Consider the following 18,567-nt stretch of genomic DNA (forward strand, 5'->3'; position numbering starts at 1 on the left):
TCTGTTATTTTACACAAAGACTACAGGCTGAATTACTGATTGCTTTCTCGGGTTCCTTAGTATCACCAGCCTTGTTGTGTGTCACCTAATTTGTCATGATTCAATTGAAAACTTGTAAGGGGAATAAGCAGCAATCGAGTGTAATATCAGCTGACATGACAGCGGCTATAAAGTGCAATCTGTTGTAAAATGAAGTTTAAAGACCTCTATTAGCCTTCATGAATCAATTTGTGTTTAATCAGAATAACATGCAAGGTAGAAATCAATTTTAGTCTTTTCTGCAGGAGTAAAACTTGCATTAAAACCTAGATTCCTGTTCCACTTTGTCAGCTTTTGATGACAAAAAAGAAAGAATTTAGCAGTTTATACTAGACCAGACAGAACACTTATAAATACCCAATTGAAGCTCACTTGAGGCACCTTAAGACACACTTTGGGGCCCTACAGCTCAGTTTAATGCCTCCCTGTGCACACCTGTATGAGATGGAGATAGACACTAATGATGCTGCTTTCCCATTTCTTCCCCTCGCCTCAGCACCACGCTCACCTCTCCTCCATGGCCATCGAAGATCCCAAAAATAGACGGGTGGCTCTTGTTGACGATGTCGGCGAGCACCTCGAACCGGTCCTCCATGTGGTCTCGCCGGCCTTGGATGGAGTACACGGCCACGTTGTTGCTCTTCAACTCCCAGGTCTTGGCGAACTCCGCGTCCAGGACGTCCAGCCCTCCGAACCGCTCGTTCTGCATCATCTCGGCCACTTTCCCCTTGACCATCTTGACCGCATCCCGGCTGGACTTGACGATGGTCTTCACTTCGTCCGTGTGGAAGAAGTAACTCCACAGAGCCAGGCTGATGCACAGCAGGAACAGGGTCTCCGGTCTGAGCAGAAAATAACGCATGATCCGACCTAGCAGGGACAGCAGGGTCATCGTATCCTCTATCATTTATTTATTTACACGCAGGAAATCGCGGCAGGTTGTTGTGTCGCTCGCTCCCCCCCGCCGCGGATCTCACTCCATCGTCGCGTTTGCTTCGGCTCGCGGTGAAACAGGCACATTTAACCGAGCGTTTCACACTGACTCACCGGGGGCGACACTTCGCCGCATTGTTAGAAACACCACCAGGCAGGAAGCTGTCAGGACACAGACCACCGGGGAACGATTGCGGAGCTCCGGCCGCCGGGTCTCCCCCTCTTTAGCTCTTAGCAGCCCCGCAGTGAGCCACCAACGGCTGCCCGCTGACCATCTGCCGCCGTCCGACAGCACCGACACCCCGGGCGGAGAAACGTAGGTCGCCCGTTGGGACTTCAAATTAAGCCAGTTTGCTGGCTAGAGCAGAGTTGTGGGCAGAGCCTGTCCCCCTGCCAGCCCTGCTGCTGTTCCCAGTCCTGAAAATAGCGCTCTGTGCTGGAGCCTTCACATTCCCAGCTGCCACACTGGCTGCGACTCTCTGCTGCTGCTCCTCTAAACGGCGGTGCTGCCTTCAGGTGCAGCTCGTAAAGTCTCTAGCGTAGAGCACACAAAAGCACAGCAGACTTTGTTAAGTCGTGTTTTATATTTAATATATTCAAAATGTAGCCACAAACAAGGCACGGTGATATAGTTTTAATCATTGCAGTCGTATTTAACTGTCAAAATTTGATACGGTTCGTGATATATTTGATACATATGATATATCACTTATGGAAATAAAGGAATTAATTGTGTTTCATAGTTCCCTATAACATGACAGCAGATTCTTCATGCACTTTAATAATTAATTAATTTAAAGAAAAAATAAAACTAAATCTCAAAATCTGGCAGTAATTGTGACAGAAAAAGCTGGTGTTTTGTAATCAAAAACTGTGAAAACGGTGATAAATAAATTAATCAATTTATTATTATTATTATTATTATTATTATTATTATTATTATTATTATTATTATTATTATTATTATTATTATTATTGTTATTATCAATAATAATAATAATAATAAATCAAATATATTTACATAGTGATTCTGCTGATTTAAATAAATGCAAACAGTGTCATTTTGTGGTCAGTGGATCACACTTCTTTCCATCTGTTTAGTATTTAAAATATCAAACTGTAGCCACAAATAAGATTTATATTATTAATTGTGGGATTTATCTGCCAATATTTCACATATCACAAAATGGAAATGAAGTGAGATTCAGAGCAGTTAATTGTGTTTCATTGTTCTCTGTAACAGGAGCCGATTCTCTATGCACTGAGTAAAACAAAGGAACAAAAAATAAAGAAATAAATAAAAAAAACTGGCAGCAGTGGTGCCAGAAAATGTTGGTATTTTGCCATCAAAAACTATAAAAACTCTAAAATAAAATAATAATAAAATTGTTACTATTATTATTATTATTAATAATAATAATAATAATAATAATAATAATAATAATAATAATAATAATAATAATAATAATAATAATAATAATAATAATAATAATAATAACAATACTAATAGTAATAATAATAGTAATAATAAATATATAACTGTATATAAATATGTAACATAAAAAATAAAATAAAACAATATAAAATAAAATAATGCAAAATAATGATTCTGTTGATTTAAATAAACTTAAACAGTGTAATTTTGTGGTCAGTGGATTACAGGAGACTTCTTTAATCTGTTTAGTATTTAAACAGATGAAAGAAAGAAAAATCTGGCAGCAGTAGTGCCAGAAAATGAATACAGCTAGGATTCTGTTGTCAGAAGTGTGTTGACCATTCGATGAGATCAGGTTCTCTATGCACTGTAAAGTGAAAAACCCTGGAATTCTGTAGCATTAAAAAATGGAAAATTACTGCAAATACTGTAAAATAACAATGATTTTGTTGATTAAAGTACATTTACACAGTGTAATTTTATGGTCATACATGATGAAAGAGCAATTTACAGTTAAGAAAAATACTGTTTATTTTAAATATTGGCATTATTTACAATTTTGCCCATTTTTCTTATAAATATGGCATTTTCCATTTGCTTTAGAAAAGTGATCAATCAGAAATTGATTCAACTATATCAAAACTGTTGCAGATTATTTTTCTGTCGCTTAGATACTGACTTCTTAAATGAGAGGTCTTATTGCACAGTAAATCAAGTTTGCCTAACTCTTTGTATTCAGTACTTCATCTGTATAAAAATAATGAACACATTAATCTGTAATGAAAAATAATCACCAGATGAAGCCTTGAATCACGTAGCACCTTTCAATTTGAAGTGATATTGTAAAGAAAAGTATTAGGAGACCATTAACAGCACAGTAAAAGTCAGACCAATTCCTTGCGATACACAACAATTAGCTTGAAAGTAAACATGTCGACTGAGCAGGAGGACTAGAGTTCAGAATTGCGATATTTCCTGCAGCACCTGAAGGCATCCAAAGACCTGCCAAACTACAGGTGCACACAAAGAACACTGAATGGTTAAACGTTAAAAGGTAGAGACCTGACTTGAATTTCATTATACCAGTTGATAAAATCAGAAAAATAACCCCCCAGCTGAGTGCTCGATTATCAGCTGCACAATCTGTTCAATTGCTCAGACATATCAGGGTCCCACACGCTCTGTGGCAAGGTGTTTTTGGTAATTTTAATTATATTTTTGTTTAAATGTGGGAGAATTTGATTAACGAAACCCCATTATGGACTCAGAACACAGGGGCCTTGAGATGTTGAGTGTCCTAAGAGCCTCATTGTTTCAGGTTGGTTTGTGCTTAAAAATTCTACTATAATTTGTGTCTAAATACCACACAGCAAACGTGGGGTCATGCAATATTAAAGGGTAGGGATACTGTATCTATTACACAGAGAGTGAAAGAAATAGGGGGTTAATAGAGGCCATCAGATAAATTTTGCCTTAGGTAATTTAATGTATCCATGACTGGAGGGGAAATAAATCCAGGTTTTTGTTGCTGATTTTGTGAATAATAAATGTTCAAACACTGATTGAGTACTGAGTGACTCTCATACAGGACTTTTAAAATAATAATTTAGTCATATAAATGTAGACTGCCCTTATGATTGCTAAAACTATCTTCAAAAATGTTCAGGTGGGAAAACTAGGATACATCTACATTCATAATGATACCGTTTTTATTGTATAAATCAATGTATGGAATGGTGTTCATTTCTCAAAACATTTTCTTACAGACTGGACTGTATTGTTGGATAGTCATGAAGAATATTCAACATTTTTGTGACCTGTTATGTTGTAGTGTAGCACAATTTTAGCATAACAAGATGGAAAGTCTTATTTGTCAGTATATTTAGATATCTAATTTTTAACAATTTTATTTATAATGTGGTCCAGTACTATGTTGTTGTCTTAATTTATTTTAATTTAATTTAATTTAATTTAATTTTTAAAAAATTCCAATAATTCCTTAAAAGTTTCCCCTAAAAGTTTTATTTAAATAAAATATCCCCCAAATTTGGCAAGAAAATTCTTGTAAATATTTTCAAAAAATGAGTAAAAATCTTCCCCAAAAAATTCCTAAAAATATCTAAAGTGATTACATATATATAAGTAAAACTTCTAATATTTTCTTTAAGAACATTCACATAAAAATCAACCAAAATCCGGCGAAATTCGTTGGATTTTGATAGATTTTTGTGTGAATGTTCTTAAGAAACATTTTTAACATTTCTTTTTTTCCACCAAAAAAATGTTCAAAGATTTCCCAAAAATGTTGAAAATGTGGACATCAGAAGTTTCACTATGAAAATACTTTTTCCCCCTACATTTTCAAACTTTAAACCGGGTCAATTTTGACCCGCAGGACGACACAAGAGTTAATTTAATCCTGACCTTGAATTTCTTTATTATTATTATTATTATTATTATTATTATTATTATTATTATGATTATGATTATGATTATGATTATTATTATTATTATTATTATTATTATTATTATTATTATTATTATTATTATTATTATTATTATTATTATTATTATTATTATTATTATTATCATATTGTATTTTATTTTTATTTTTATTTTTTGAGTTTTTTTAAAAGGAGTTTTATTCAGGCAATCGAAGACAGCCTCGGGGTCCTTGAGTGTTGCGTGACGCCGTCCAGCCTCCCTCGGTCCTCGGTGGGGAAAACGTGGAGAGCTTAAAGTGAGCGTTTTTTGCGGATTTCCCAACAAAATCACTTCAGTAAGTTTTGTCGTGACTCGTTTGTACCATTTGTAGTTTTCGAACACTTTAGCTCACACTGTCCGCTTGTTTCTCCACGAATATTGTTTAGAATTACTCCCTTAAACGACAAGTTTAGCCTCCGATGCTAACTGTTTGTCTTGAATCCAAAGCATAAGCGAGGTTAGCGGTGCTAACTGTAGAATCTGTTCGTCGTCTTCCTCAGTCTTATGTATATACAAGTGTCTGTTTCTGGGTGTACACTTGTAAAAAAAGAAACAAATACAACGAGAAACAATATTATGATTTACCTGCTGCTGGAAATAATACCATTAGTTTTTAGTTGGGAGTTGCTACAAGCTAAAGTTTGCGATGCTCTAGCAGTCTGTCTACCATCATAGCTTCAACTTTGACAGGGCCGATTACGTCTGTCATGTTTCTGTTCCTAGAGATCCCTGGGCTGCACAGAGATCCACTGAGCTGTGAAGCTGACAAGAATGGAGTATATGCAGGCTCCTGCACCAAGCAGCCAGGGAAACATGTAAGTGGAAAAAAGTAGTTTGTTGTGATTTTATTTCCTCAGATCTGCAGTACTGTTTGAGCTTTAACATAGTATAACCAAGGATAACACATTTGTAAGCCAGGTCAGACAATGTCAGAGCCCTCACAGTGCCTCAAAGCATGTTGGTGTCATCTACACTGATCAGATACAGGGTTTCTGCAGGGCATTAAAAGGCATTAATAGTCATTAAGTTGATTTTGCAAAAATTAAGGCCTTAAATGGCATTAAAAATCATTACATTTGATTCTCAGTGGCATTAAAAATTCTTTCTGTAATTTTCAAGAAAATATTTGACAATAATATTATATAATTATAGACTGTGATTCGTCAGATATGTGCATCAGTGTAAACATGCCAAGGCATTGTGATAATTGTTCCGGCCGCTCGGGTACAATTGCCAAAAACTGGATGTTGGTATAGTGGCCACCAGGCTGGACCAAGTCGAGGAGAGCCGAGAAATGCAAATTCCAGCAAAAATGACTGGAAAACATGGATTTCAGAGAATGACAGCAGCCCGTGGGTGGTCAGGGGTGGTTTCTGGATTCAGAAATAGTGAAATGTAGGAACAGTTTTCATATAAAAATCATCTTTTACCAAAAAAAAAAAACAAACCGGTGTAATTTCTTGAGTTCACAGTCATGGCATTATAATTTTTACAGTATAGCATTAAAATGGCATTAAAAAGCATTAAATTTGACTTGCTGATTTCTGCAGAAACCCTGAGCCACACCAGTGACAGGTGAGGTGAAGTGATGGAGAATCTCATCCCAGTACAGTGTTCTTCTGTGAAACATTGTCTCTTGGCATTCATTTGGATTTTATTTTGACATGTACCACCCATTTAAACATTGCTCCAGACCCAGCTCACCCTGTCATGGCACTGCTCAGGAATGACACAAACGTGATAAAGTCATTGCCTCCAAACCCCTAAGATCCAATTTAATCAAGCACCTGTGGGATGCATTAGAGGAAGCTGAATACACAGCCGTCAGCACCCAGAGGGTCTGCTGCTGTTGTCTTTTTTGTCAAACACCACAGGACACCCCCCAAGGTGCTATGTTCATGCTCCAGTGTGTCATAGCTGTTGGTGGTTTTAATGTTATGGCTGATCAGTGTATGTTAAGTTAAAGTGTTCACAACAAGAAAAAAATGTCACATATTTGTCTTATTGGAGGATTAATTAAAGCAGACAAGTCTTCCGCAGTAGTGGTCAAAGTAATCTCAACATTAAGCCATTTTTATCTATAAAGATGCTATTATTGTAGAGAGCGTTGACTACTGGATAAACAGTTAGCAGTTCATTGTGACGCCGCACTGCATTCACAAGGTGCACATCATAGAACCAGGAGTTGTATTTACAAGGTGCGTTGTCTTTTCATTAGGTGTTGTCCTAAATGTCTAAAAACATCTCCTGAAGCCCTGTTCATAAAGCTGCAAAAAACCTCTTTCACTAAGAAATGGAAATCAATTAAAATGTCCCCGGGCTGGAAACTGAAGGGTTACATCAATGTGATAGCTTCTTGGTTCTGATTTCTTGAATGTCAAAGTTTCCCACTTCGAGTGTAACACAGCAACTCAGAGGACTTTTATGAACATTCTGTGATTTCAGCTTCGGATATACTTTTGACAAAACCGAGACATCTAAATGTTTACTGTGATGATTTATGATCCCAAAAGAAACTGAGCAGATGTCGTGATTGCTAGAAAGATGGGCTTATGGTATGTTTTGTTAAATGTTCAGCAGTAATGTACATTTCAACTTTACTGAAGGCGCTGAAACTCAAAATAATTTCTCGAGTAACCAAGAAAATCCCAAACTGGTTTTACTAATGTTGATTTTCTCCTCCCCAGCCTGTGCTGCACCTGCGGTATCCCCATTCCTCCCAACCCTGCCAACATGTGTGTAGCCTGCCTGCGTACTCAGGTAGACATCTCAGAGGGAATTCCCAAGCAAGTCACAGTGCACTTCTGCAAGCAGTGTGAACGGTTAGTTTCATGCATTTGTGTACCAGCACAAATCAGATGTATGTTTTTAAAATGTAATACACACATTATATCACTGTGTCTCTCCAGAAGTCATTTATGGGTGCAAATGTTTTGTTGAGACATTTTGTTGAGAAAGGAGAGGCTTGAATGTTCATATATCATCTTTCATGCAGGTACCTGCAGCCCCCAGCCACCTGGATGCAGTGTGCTCTGGAGTCCAGGGAGCTTCTGGCCCTTTGCTTGAAAAAACTGAAGAGCTCTATGACTAAAGTAAGTCAGATTCTTGCTAAAAGATAAAAACATACTTTATTCATTTAATATGTACATGAACATCTCTGGTATAAATTTCAAGGTGTCCATTGTCCCCCCTCCCTGAATCTAGATTCACAATTTTGACACTAAGCTGTTTGCTTCAGTCCCATCTTGATCCTGAGCCTGTTTTTTTTTCCTGATATTGTTTCATTTTAAAACTAAGAAACTTTGTTATTTGTGAAAGAAGCCATTTCTGTACATTACTTCTGATTTTCATGAGCAGGAGGAGAAGGTTGCACACATGCAGGAGAGTGATTTCAGTGACAAATAAAGTTTGATTTTCAGATTTAATGCTGTATAAGACAATATAAAACATAATGTCCCCAGAAATACCCATCAAGTTAAATCAACACCTGTACATAGTTCAGACTCAAAGAACATTGTAATCTTCAGATATATGCTATTCTTTGTAGGTGTTTTGTCATGGATTGCATTGTCACAATGCTGTGTCTATGTGTGCGGCTTGTCATGATGATGTGCAGCTTCTTCACCACAGTTCTTGTGATTATTTAGTCTGGGCTCATTCTGCTTGGTGGATTCAACAACACCTCTCTCCTTACAGGTGCGTCTCATTGATGCTGGCTTCCTGTGGACGGAGCCACACTCTAAAAGGATTAAGATGAAACTGACCATCCAGAAAGAGGTAGACAAAACACAGTGGAAATAAGCGTGTGAAAGTGACATTCAGTGTGAGATTAAGACTGATTAGTGACCAGAGATTGGCAAGATGGTGATTGTTCAATTGTTGTCTGCATTTTTTCCCCAAGTAGTAACTAGCAGTTGATTCCATTTGAATTTACCTCAATTTAAAACATACATACATAAAAATAAGGATGTGTATAAAGTACATATTGTATTACAAAGTTACTCTGAGGGAATTGTATAAACAGCAGAGCTAACAGATCTGCCTGTTCCTGAGTTATGTGTGTTTTAAAGCAGTGAGTCTTTCTATTTGCTGTCATCTCATCTTCTTGACCTTTAGTGAGAACCTGAGCCCTGTGCTTCTCATGGCCAGCTCTTTTGTTTGTGCAGTTGGAGAGCCTTTATAATGCTGTCTGCACTTCCCCACTAGTCAGATATTTCTCTAAATGGTGTGAAACTGGAAACATAAATAAAGCAAATGTGCTCTCCCTCAATGATTTGCTTAACGGACAGTTTTAAGCACAAAGTTTTTCGGCATTGTTTGCTACGCCGCCGGAGCATATGGTGTAACTTGTTGCTGTCTTTGCCTCTCCAGGTGATGAATGGGGCAATCCTGCAGCAGGTGTTTGTGGTGGAGTTTGTCGTCCAGTACCAGATGTGTGACGACTGCCACCGTGTGGAGGCCAAAGACTTCTGGAAGGCCGTGGTTCAGGTTCGACAGAAGGTAAGAGCCTATGGTCTACTAAAAGATCTCATTTTTTCCATCTCCTGGTATTCTTAATTTGAACTGGACTCCCATTTCCAGTCTTTTCTCTATTTACAAGTACTTTACAACATATCATATGACATGCGTTTGTTTCATTCTGTTGATTGCTAGTATTCTGCTGCATACTAGTAGAGGTCTGCCAAGGCTATGAAATGTATAACGCACATTCACCAAAATGATGAACAGGTGCATTTTGTCCTCCAAATCCATTAAATGTGACCTCATGTATTACTGTTAAGCGCTGTTGTTTTTCCATGTTTATTCAGATTACTCTTTTACCAGAGGGTTGTATTATGAAGTGACATTAATGGATTACTGAGGAATGTTGAGCTGAAAGTCCGAGTTTTCATTGTCTCAAAGATGGCTGTCTTTTTACCTGGCTCGATCACCATGGTAACTTATGCTGCACAGCTAACCTTTTCTACAATTCTGTTCCTAACCATATTGTCAATGAGTGATGGAGTCATAGCTGCAAACCTGCTGAGCTGTATGTTAGTGGTTCCTCTAATCGAAGCTGTGCAGTTACTGTAGCCCTAACTGTATGTGTTGCTATGGGAACCCACATTCATTCAGTTGGTGATGCAGAAAATGCATAAATATCTTTTTAGGTTTTGTCCTGATTTGCTTCCAAGTTTGTTTTCTCACTGCTGGTGCTGCAGCTAATAGAACACAGATTAGAAAAAGGATTAATGTATTGGTATTTATCACAGAGAATATTCAGTCAATAAAATTAGTTTCACTTTGATTTGACTCAAAAGTAATGTCATGAATCTTTATATCCTTCAAAGCTCTCCATTACAACAGCCTGTAGACTAGTTAGGTGGCACTTGATTGGTTCATTTTGTGTGGAAGAAGAATCAAATGTCGTGTCAACCACCTCCTCTTATGGAATCACATATACAGCCTTGTGAGGAAAACTTGGGTTATCAGAGAAGGATGATAACCACTGTCACCAATAGTCTCTGATTGGGGTTTTAGGTTTTGTTGAGCCAGTTTACACCAAGAAAGCCTGGCTATGTTGAACTTACTTTGTAGTACATGCCTCTGTAGGGCTGTTACTGGTTATACAAACATTGAGCTCCAGGTATTTGGCAGCAAATATATTGCAGAGTAATAGGGTTGCATTCCACGTTGATGTATGGAGATAAACCAAGATTAGCTTCACTGCTAGTAGATTTGTGATTCAGACTTGTGTCCAGTTATAGCATTAGACCTTCAAACTTCTGTTACTATATCTAAGTTACCTAAATTATGGCCTAACTGTTCTGCAGATATTTTGCAAAGTAGCCACACTGTGGCAAATATATACAGGAAGTTTGAATTACCGGTCTATTTGTTCTTACTTGTTTTTCAGCTGCTCTTTGTCCCTGGAGGCATCATTACCAACTTCGCTTTGTTCAAAAGTTGTTGTTTTTTTTTTTTTTTTTTTTTAAAGTTAAACACTTGTAATTTCTTAAGGTAACAACTGGAGTGTTTTTCGGGGAAGGTTTAAGTCTCAACAGGTTGTTGCAAATGTCAAGCTGATCATCAAGGAAGGATGAATATAAATCTCTGTATGACACTTTTCTTTTTTTTAACAGACTGTTCATAAAAAGACCTTCTACTATTTAGAACAGCTGATCCTCAAGCATAAGCTCCACCAGAATGCCCTCAACATCAAAGAAATCCATGGTAGGTCAGGCTCATATGATTTCAGGTTTTTCATGTGTGCCAGTACCCCTCTCTTTAACGATGGCTGCCTGCTATTTTCCTGAGGGCCTGTACCTCGAATTGCACAGAAAAGTGGCAAACTTGCCTCACTTGTCACTAGCGGAACTAATTTGGATTAGAATGACGCGGAACATAATGACGTGTCGAGTGTTAATTACCTCTTCCCATACCAGACAGCAAGCCATGCATGCATATCACTGGTGCCAATCACTTCTTACAGCTGTCCTCATGTGGGCCTCAGAGGGGGCACACGTTGTGTATCTAATCAGTGTGCTGTAATCAGAGCAGGCATTCCATACCAGTTTTGCTGCAAAGTCAGCTTCATACTCTACTTAGAGATGTTAAATGCTACTTCATGCACACACACGCCGACACACATGCTGTGCATTGAGTGACAGCTCAGCAGCAGCTCTCTGTACTCTGGAGTTGGACTGTGAGGTGGAGTTTGGCCCGATAGTGTAATTTAAATCATCTCCATATCTCAGCGCCACTTGAAAGCTTTATGAAAGCTGCAACATGTGGCCGCCATATTTTCTTTCCTCTTCATCTGCTCTCTTGCGTGTTTTGTTTGCATGCGTATGTGCTCTGCAATGGCGATGACCTGCGAAGCGCCCCTGTGATGAATTTACCGGTGGAGTGTATTTGACGGTTTTGCTCTTTTCTCTTAGAGGGGATTGATTTCTACTACGGCTCCAAGCAGCACGCTCAGAAGATGGTTGACTTCTTGCAGTGCACCGTGCCCTGCAGGTGAGCAGTTGCTGCCTGTGAAAACACTCAACACAACCTTGAATGTATTCAAACTGATCCTGTCTGCCTACCTTCAGAGATTATGTTTTCATCCAGCGGTCCAGAAATTTGTGAGCTAATGTGGAGCTAATGTTGTCACAGCTGGTGCCATGATGTAGCCTGTGGATAATAAGTTGTTCTAATAAAAACTGCATTAGCAAAGCATATAAACCGATTAAAAAGCACTGAAATGTTTTACAGGATTTTATTTGTTACTTTTATTAGTACATACAATATAAACAATGTATAAATGTTGTTTCTAGATGTTCAAAACATTACATAATCCCACCCCTGAATGAACCTTCAACAGTTTAGACAGACAGCATGCTTCTTTTTCCACGTATTCAGAACATTTGGTTGCATTTAGGCCACTTTACTGTTATGATTTGTCCAAATGGTACAATGTGTCTCTGAATGATGTAATTTCAATTTTAAAGGTCGAAGACATCCCAGCGCCTCATCTCTCACGACATCCACTCCAACACGTACAACTATAAGAGTACCTTCTCTGTGGAGATTGTACCTGTCTGCAAGGTATATAGGAATGACTTTTATTTATATATGTAAGGAAATGATTCACTGTTAGCAGGGAGACACACCTTTATCTTGTCAGAAGAGTAGACGAGCCAGAATTGTCATATTGCTTTGCACATCACCTCTAAAGCCTACATTTTGTTAGTTTAGTTAAAATGATATGCTTTAAAAGCTGTCTTATGCAGATGGAAAACTGAGGCTGGCCAAGAATCTTTCATGTTATTGTTTCTGACAGCTGATAATAGGGATAACTGATTCGATATAAGAGGGGGAATTAATATACTTTAGCATTAAAACTAAAAGGAGGATAGAGATTCTTGGCAGGTGTGTGTTCATCATTTTCAGTAGTGGCTTAATCCTGTTTGACATGTAGCTTTAGTCGTGTGTTTAAATAGCAGCACATACAGTAGACTGAGTGTATTCTCAGCATATTTGTATGATAGAGGGCATGCAGGGGCATATGCAGTAAATGAAAACAACAAGCGCCTTCTGTTGGGAAACACTGGCCAGCATAGTGTGCCTCCACAGCAAAGCCTTTTACTTTCCCTGTGACCTGAGTTTGACCCCAGGTTGTCTGGTTGTGTCTGGTTGCCAGGACAACGTAGTGTGCCTTTCACCGCGGCTGGCGCAGAGCCTCGGGAACATGGGTCAGGTCTGCGTGTGCGTCCGTGTCACCAGCACCATCCATCTCATTGATCCCCGCACCCTGCAGAGTGAGTATTTCTACTGCCAGAGTACTGAGGAGTTCTAACAGGTCCAGCTGACACCGCTTTAGCTTCAGCATCGGCCTGCATTGGTTAAATATAGCTGCACTCTTCTGTGTCTGGTTGTGGATGTAGTTGGAATCACTGGACTCATTAGTTCTGTAACGTGAGCTGTATATATAAGCACTCTGAAAGACCTGATGTACAGCTATCTCAATGTCAGCTTTGTAGATGTGAAAGCAGTGCACTGTGGGTGGAGTAGACATGCTTGTAAATTGTTCTCTGCTTAGAATAAAGTCAGTCATTATTAGCAACAACTGATCCACAGAAAATCCATTCTGATAACCGACTACTTTTAATTGATTGAAGCTGTTCACTGTTGGATGGAGAAAACAAGCAATTTGACAGTGGGGAATTGCAGGAAGAGCTTTTCAAATTTTTTTTACATTTTCAAAGATAATTTTTTGGCATTTTCATTTTTCATGGGTAGTGTGGAAGGGAGAGAGGGGAGTATAACATGCAGCAAAGATCCTCGGCTGAAACTCATCCAGGGACATTACATTTATGTATTATGTGTTTCCATCACTGTGCAACCTGGGCATGAAATTTTATAGACTATTTAATAAATGATTAATCATAAAAATAATTGACATATTACCCAATAATGAAAGTTGGCAATATTTTGCAATAGACTAAATCTGAAATGGACTGCCAACTCCATTAGGGCTGCAGCTAATGATTATTGTCTTTGCTGAAGAATCTGACACTTATTTTCTCACTTTGGTCTATAAAGTGTCAGAAAACAGTCACAAACTCACTCTTACAAGTTTCTACAGCCCAAATTAATGTCACCAGATGTCATGTTTTGTGCAACAGACACATTAAAAGTCAAGACACTTATGGTATTACCACATAATTAATGCAGAAGATTCTCTCAGGTGAGTAGTTGGATCTTAAACATTTAAGCAGCAATGTAAATAGTTTCCTATACATTTCTTTTGATCTACTAATGGTTCCAGCTGTACACTTAATTTGGAGTCTTTCAGGATTTCCACTTCTGAAAACATTGCCACGGGTTGTTTATGGATTTGCATCTTGGAGTGTTCAGCAAAAAACTACATCAAAAGCACTTCCTCTATATTGCTGTGGTGATTCAACTGAGAGTCGCTGCTTCGTCGACACCCTTCAACAGCTGACCCCAGTTTGCTGACCACATGTTCACCACAGTTTCCTTCTGCTCCCAGTCACGGCACAACATGCCATTCACTCACTAAGAGAAAAACACATTTTCAGTTTGCATTATGTTCACTGTCACAGCCAAGTCATTGTATTTGGAAGGATTTATAACCAATACAAATGCGGTGACAATTAGCAAAGATGTGCTTCCTCTGTCTCTGGTGCAATCACTCATTATGTGAGAGGCTGCAACGCTCCTCAGCAGAATTCTGACATTTTGAAGCAGCACACATGTTTGTAATTACTCTTCAAAGAGCAGGCTATTTTAGTTGCAGAAAGTTTTTGAGTGGGCTGAATTGCAGAAACAGCCTCCAGGCTGTTTGGCGGATTTGGTGGCAGTAGGAAGTTAAGTATAAGAAATGTGTGTGTGTCCCGTTTTTCTGCTTGTGCAGTTTATTCGCAGCATAGACAGGAACACATCGTTCCTGTCTAGCTTGTTTGGAAAATGTGCAAGAAGAAAAAACAATTTACAGACAAATCAGCCTCCTTTTATTTTTAATACCTGTAGAATTTACAGATAAAGGAACTCCAAGTATCTGGAAGTTTTCAGAAATGCCTGAAATAATCACATGCTTCCAGGTTGATCTTTTGAAAAGCTGTTTGATTAGAATGAATCACTTATTGTTTTTATCTTTAGCTGCCAAGTGAAAACGGCTGCTTGCATCAGAGTAGGACACCTTGTTATTCATAAATAATCTCTAATTCACTAGTTGCTGAGGTGGATGGGAACACATACTGGCGCAATCCCTTCAGCAGTCTCTGTAACCCGCGGCAACTGGAGGAGTTCATCGTTATGGACATTGACATCATCAGAGACCAGAAGCTGGGTGCTGGAGCTGGCATGAGGTCCAACAAGGTAAGAGGGTGTGTGTGTGTGTTGGTGCAGAACAGATTGCATTATGGGGGAACATTGCTCTTCTCTCGGAAGCAAAATCAATAGCAAACCATTACATTATCCCTGAACCTGCATGTGGAATTCAAGCCAAAAGAACAGAAACACTCAAGAGTGTTTCTTTTGATGGGGATGAGGTTTGTAGTTTGCTCTCTCTCTCGCTTTCCTCGTTCTGAATGTTGCATTATTATCGATGCAGCTGTCTGAATTAACAGGAGAAATACAACAAGAGTAATGTTGTTTCAATGGCTTGAAAGTCTATTTATATTCCTTCTTTGTGTGTGTTTTACAGCACACCCTGGCTGATGTGTGGGTTCAGAAAACATCAGAGATGGATACCAGCCAGCAGTATCACTGCCGTACATTCCTGGGCCACCTGCTCAACATCGGAGACCTGGTGATGGGGTGAGTGAAGGATCGATGAGATGTTCAGATGTTCATCATGTGAGCCGTTCAGACTGTCAGCAGGCTATGAGCTTTACACTTAATGGCATATTTACTTTGCATCCTACAGGTTTGACTTTGCCAATTCCAACATTAACGATGAGTTCCTGAATCAGATGAACCCCCATCATGTCCCCGATGTGGTAAGACTCAGCCACACTTAACTGAACATCCTCTTTGAAGTTTTTGCCCACTGTGGTCTTGATCAACTCTGACCTCTAGTGGCAACATAAAATATTGACTGTAGATTTGATAACATTTTAAAACAATATATTCTTGCAAGGAATCACTCAAGAAAAAAATGCAGATATCCTGCTGTTGTGTTTCAATTTGTACAACATGCATGTGGACTGTTAAAGGTGCTGATCAAGAAGAGCTACGACCGCAGCAGGAGGGTGAAGCGCAGGAACTGGAAACTGCAGGAGATGGCCAGAGACCGTGAAGGCATGGACACAGATGATGAGAGGTGGGATAGTTATGTTAATGTTGTATATTTCTCTTAAAGTGAAGGAAGTAAACCTTCAAAAGACTGCCCTCTTGATCACAGCCTGCTATTTAAAAAAAGAATTACACAGAAGTAAAGAGTCCGTTTGTTTGGGACTCATTTCAGATATGAATTGGTACACATTTAGAGCTTCCTCTGAGCATTTACAGCAGAATGATGGTATATGCAGGCTTGATTTGAAATAAGCACACAGTTGCCATGTTAGTTGGAATGAAGAATCGTGGCAACCAGGAGAAAACTGTGGCTCATGAATGTTTTTGGACAACGATGGAGCTCTATGAAGAAGAGGAATAAGCTGTATCAGGCTTTGGGTGCACAAATGATGGAACAATTCATTGCTGGTTTTAGTTTTTTCATTGAATTTGTTCACAATTAAAAAATGCAGAATATCACCAGACTCATCCTTTGATGTGAAGGTGCTGAAAATATAGTGTAGATTGCTGTGTTTTGTGTATTTTTCTGCAAAATATTCTTAAAAAATGGCATGTCTGCATTTGAAACACCTTGACAATACTCCTGAACAAGTAAAGGATGTTTTCTTAAGAGTAATGTTGAAGCTCTGAAGAATTTTGCACAAATTTCCCTGGTACAGAAAATATGGGAAAGCACTTAAGAGGGAAGCTGATGATGAAATGGTGATTAAAGCCTTGACATTGTGTAGCTTTGATGAATAGTTTGATGATGTGCCAAATATCCTGTGGATGTGTTCTTGTTATCAGTAATTCTGTGCCAGATGGGTTTGGTCTCAACTTGCTTTTCTGTCTGTAGACAATACCAGGACTTCCTGGAGGACCTGGAGGAAGATGAGGCTCTGAGGAAGAATGTCAATATCTACAGAGGTGAGCAGCTGGACACTGCAGACTTTCCTCAGTAGCAGCATCCCAAGAGGTTTCAGAACTTCTGATGATACATTTAGGTTTCCACTGTCAGGCTACGGCTCATTTACTGCAAACGGCTGCTTAAGTTTCTGATCGTGTCACACTGTTTATTACAGATGATGCATTGGGTAGTTAATGAGCAGATGCTGATATTTCAATTTCAGATGCGTCAAAGATCCCAGTGGAGAGCGACACTGATGATGACGGAGCACCACGCATCTCCCTGATGGAGATGCTGGAGGAGCTCAGCCTAAACGATGCCACAGGAGGAGAGGGTGCCGACATGATGACGGACTAGCCGGTCGCCATTCTGCCTGTGTGGCACTGACAGCTGATCTGTAAAATACAAAAATACAATTACACACCTGTTGAACTGGTTGAACAGATTGAGGACTGATTAAACCGCTAACAGATGATGCTTTATATTGGGAAAAATTGACAGATCCTGTGCCTGTGTGGTGTGATGTCTCATTATAGTCAAACCCGATAAATTGGGAGTCATATAGGTGCCACAGTTACAAAAAAACTTTTTTTAACTGCGAATCTGGACTTTCACTTGATCATGTACTTCATCCACCTCATCTCAGTGGATGTTTTTTTCCACTAGGGCCTTCAAATCTTTTCTTCTTTCTTCATGGAAATGGAGTGCGTATAGATTACATCATCAAAATAAATATTTATGCTTCGGCCCACTTGTCAGATATGTTCTGCTTGTTGAAAAACTTGTCCACCAGAGGGAGCTTTGTGTCCGAAAGAAATGAGAAGTATTTCATTCACAGAGCCACACTAGTAGTAAGCTGAGCCAAGCCTGTTAATGGTGTCATTTGGCTACCGTGGGCAATATTCAGATACTCACTCTGCTGCAACACCTTTTCAGCCAGAGCGAGTGCAGTCTGTGCACTGATTTTGCCTGAAGCTGGAGATGGAATTAGGTTTAAGTGTTCTCTGAATGGCAGGGATGTCCTTGTGTGACCTGTAGTGATGACCGGAACCCTGGCAGACGTACCAACAGTTTCCAGCTTCCGTATTTCACCATTTATGCATCGTAGCTGCACATATACACAGACTCAACCTTCATAAATGCTAGACTTCGCTCAAATCTCTTCAGTTACATGACACATTTACATTTTACTGCCTGGGATTCCCTGCAAAACACAGATAACCTCACAAGAACGCCGCTGTCAAAAAAAGTGGCTTTTGATGTTCAAATAGTAGTCCAGCTTGTAGTCTTGGCTCTTATCTGATCACAGTACAGTACATTTGTGTTCTAATTTTGGCTGAGTTCAAACAAACACAATATAAAGCTGGAAGGCATAACATGCAATTCTGTAGGAAAAAAGAATGTAAAAATTTAAAAGACAAAAAAATGTCTTATGCCATAAAAGGCTTATAACAATGAAATGATGAGCTTCTTTGTATTTGATTATCTGGATTCTAACAGAAGG

General features: G+C 38.9%; 2 protein-coding genes across 3 annotated transcripts in view; one reads left to right on the forward strand and one right to left on the reverse strand.

The window, feature by feature from the left end:
- Positions 1-1,464, reverse strand: part of ppm1lb (protein phosphatase, Mg2+/Mn2+ dependent, 1Lb) — a 53,342-nt gene extending 51,878 nt beyond the window's left edge. The window contains exon 1 of the mRNA XM_023291140.3: positions 548-1,464. Within this exon, the coding sequence (XP_023146908.1) occupies positions 548-946 (399 nt within the window). The 5' untranslated portion in view covers positions 947-1,464. The remainder of the gene's footprint in view (positions 1-547) is intronic.
- Positions 1,465-5,079: 3,615 nt separating this feature from the next.
- Positions 5,080-17,810, forward strand: nmd3 (NMD3 ribosome export adaptor). 2 transcript variants are annotated; one of them, XM_023291144.3, is made up of 16 exons: positions 5,080-5,186; positions 5,615-5,706; positions 7,579-7,713; positions 7,887-7,983; positions 8,588-8,668; positions 9,263-9,391; positions 11,014-11,104; positions 11,812-11,890; positions 12,367-12,463; positions 13,059-13,176; positions 15,114-15,259; positions 15,588-15,700; positions 15,810-15,882; positions 16,099-16,205; positions 17,013-17,083; positions 17,287-17,810. In XM_023291144.3, exons 2-16 carry the CDS (start codon positions 5,663-5,665, stop codon positions 17,418-17,420), a joined length of 1,515 nt encoding a protein of 504 aa, XP_023146912.2. In that variant the 5' UTR covers positions 5,080-5,186; positions 5,615-5,662; the 3' UTR covers positions 17,421-17,810. The 2 variants fall into 2 exon arrangements, with proteins under 2 accessions (XP_023146912.2, XP_054868302.1); XM_055012327.1 differs by having other exon boundaries at positions 5,111-5,147.
- Positions 17,811-18,567: the final 757 nt, after the last annotated feature.

The sequence above is a fragment of the Amphiprion ocellaris genome, chromosome 7, assembly GCF_022539595.1.
Source record: "Amphiprion ocellaris isolate individual 3 ecotype Okinawa chromosome 7, ASM2253959v1, whole genome shotgun sequence".
Lineage (NCBI taxonomy): Eukaryota > Metazoa > Chordata > Actinopteri > Pomacentridae > Amphiprion > Amphiprion ocellaris.

What these genes read in the sequence shown, in the direction of transcription:
- nmd3 (XM_023291144.3), top strand. Translation starts at nt 5,663, where the DNA reads ATGGAGTATATGCAGGCTCCTGCACCAAGCAGCCAGGGAAACAT. An exon ending in AACTGACCATCCAGAAAGAG is followed by an intron (nt 8,669 to 9,262) that starts GTAGACAAAACA and finishes TTGCCTCTCCAG; the next exon opens with GTGATGAATGGGGCAATCCT. An exon ending in CCCATCATGTCCCCGATGTG is followed by an intron (nt 15,883 to 16,098) that starts GTAAGACTCAGC and finishes GGACTGTTAAAG; the next exon opens with GTGCTGATCAAGAAGAGCTA.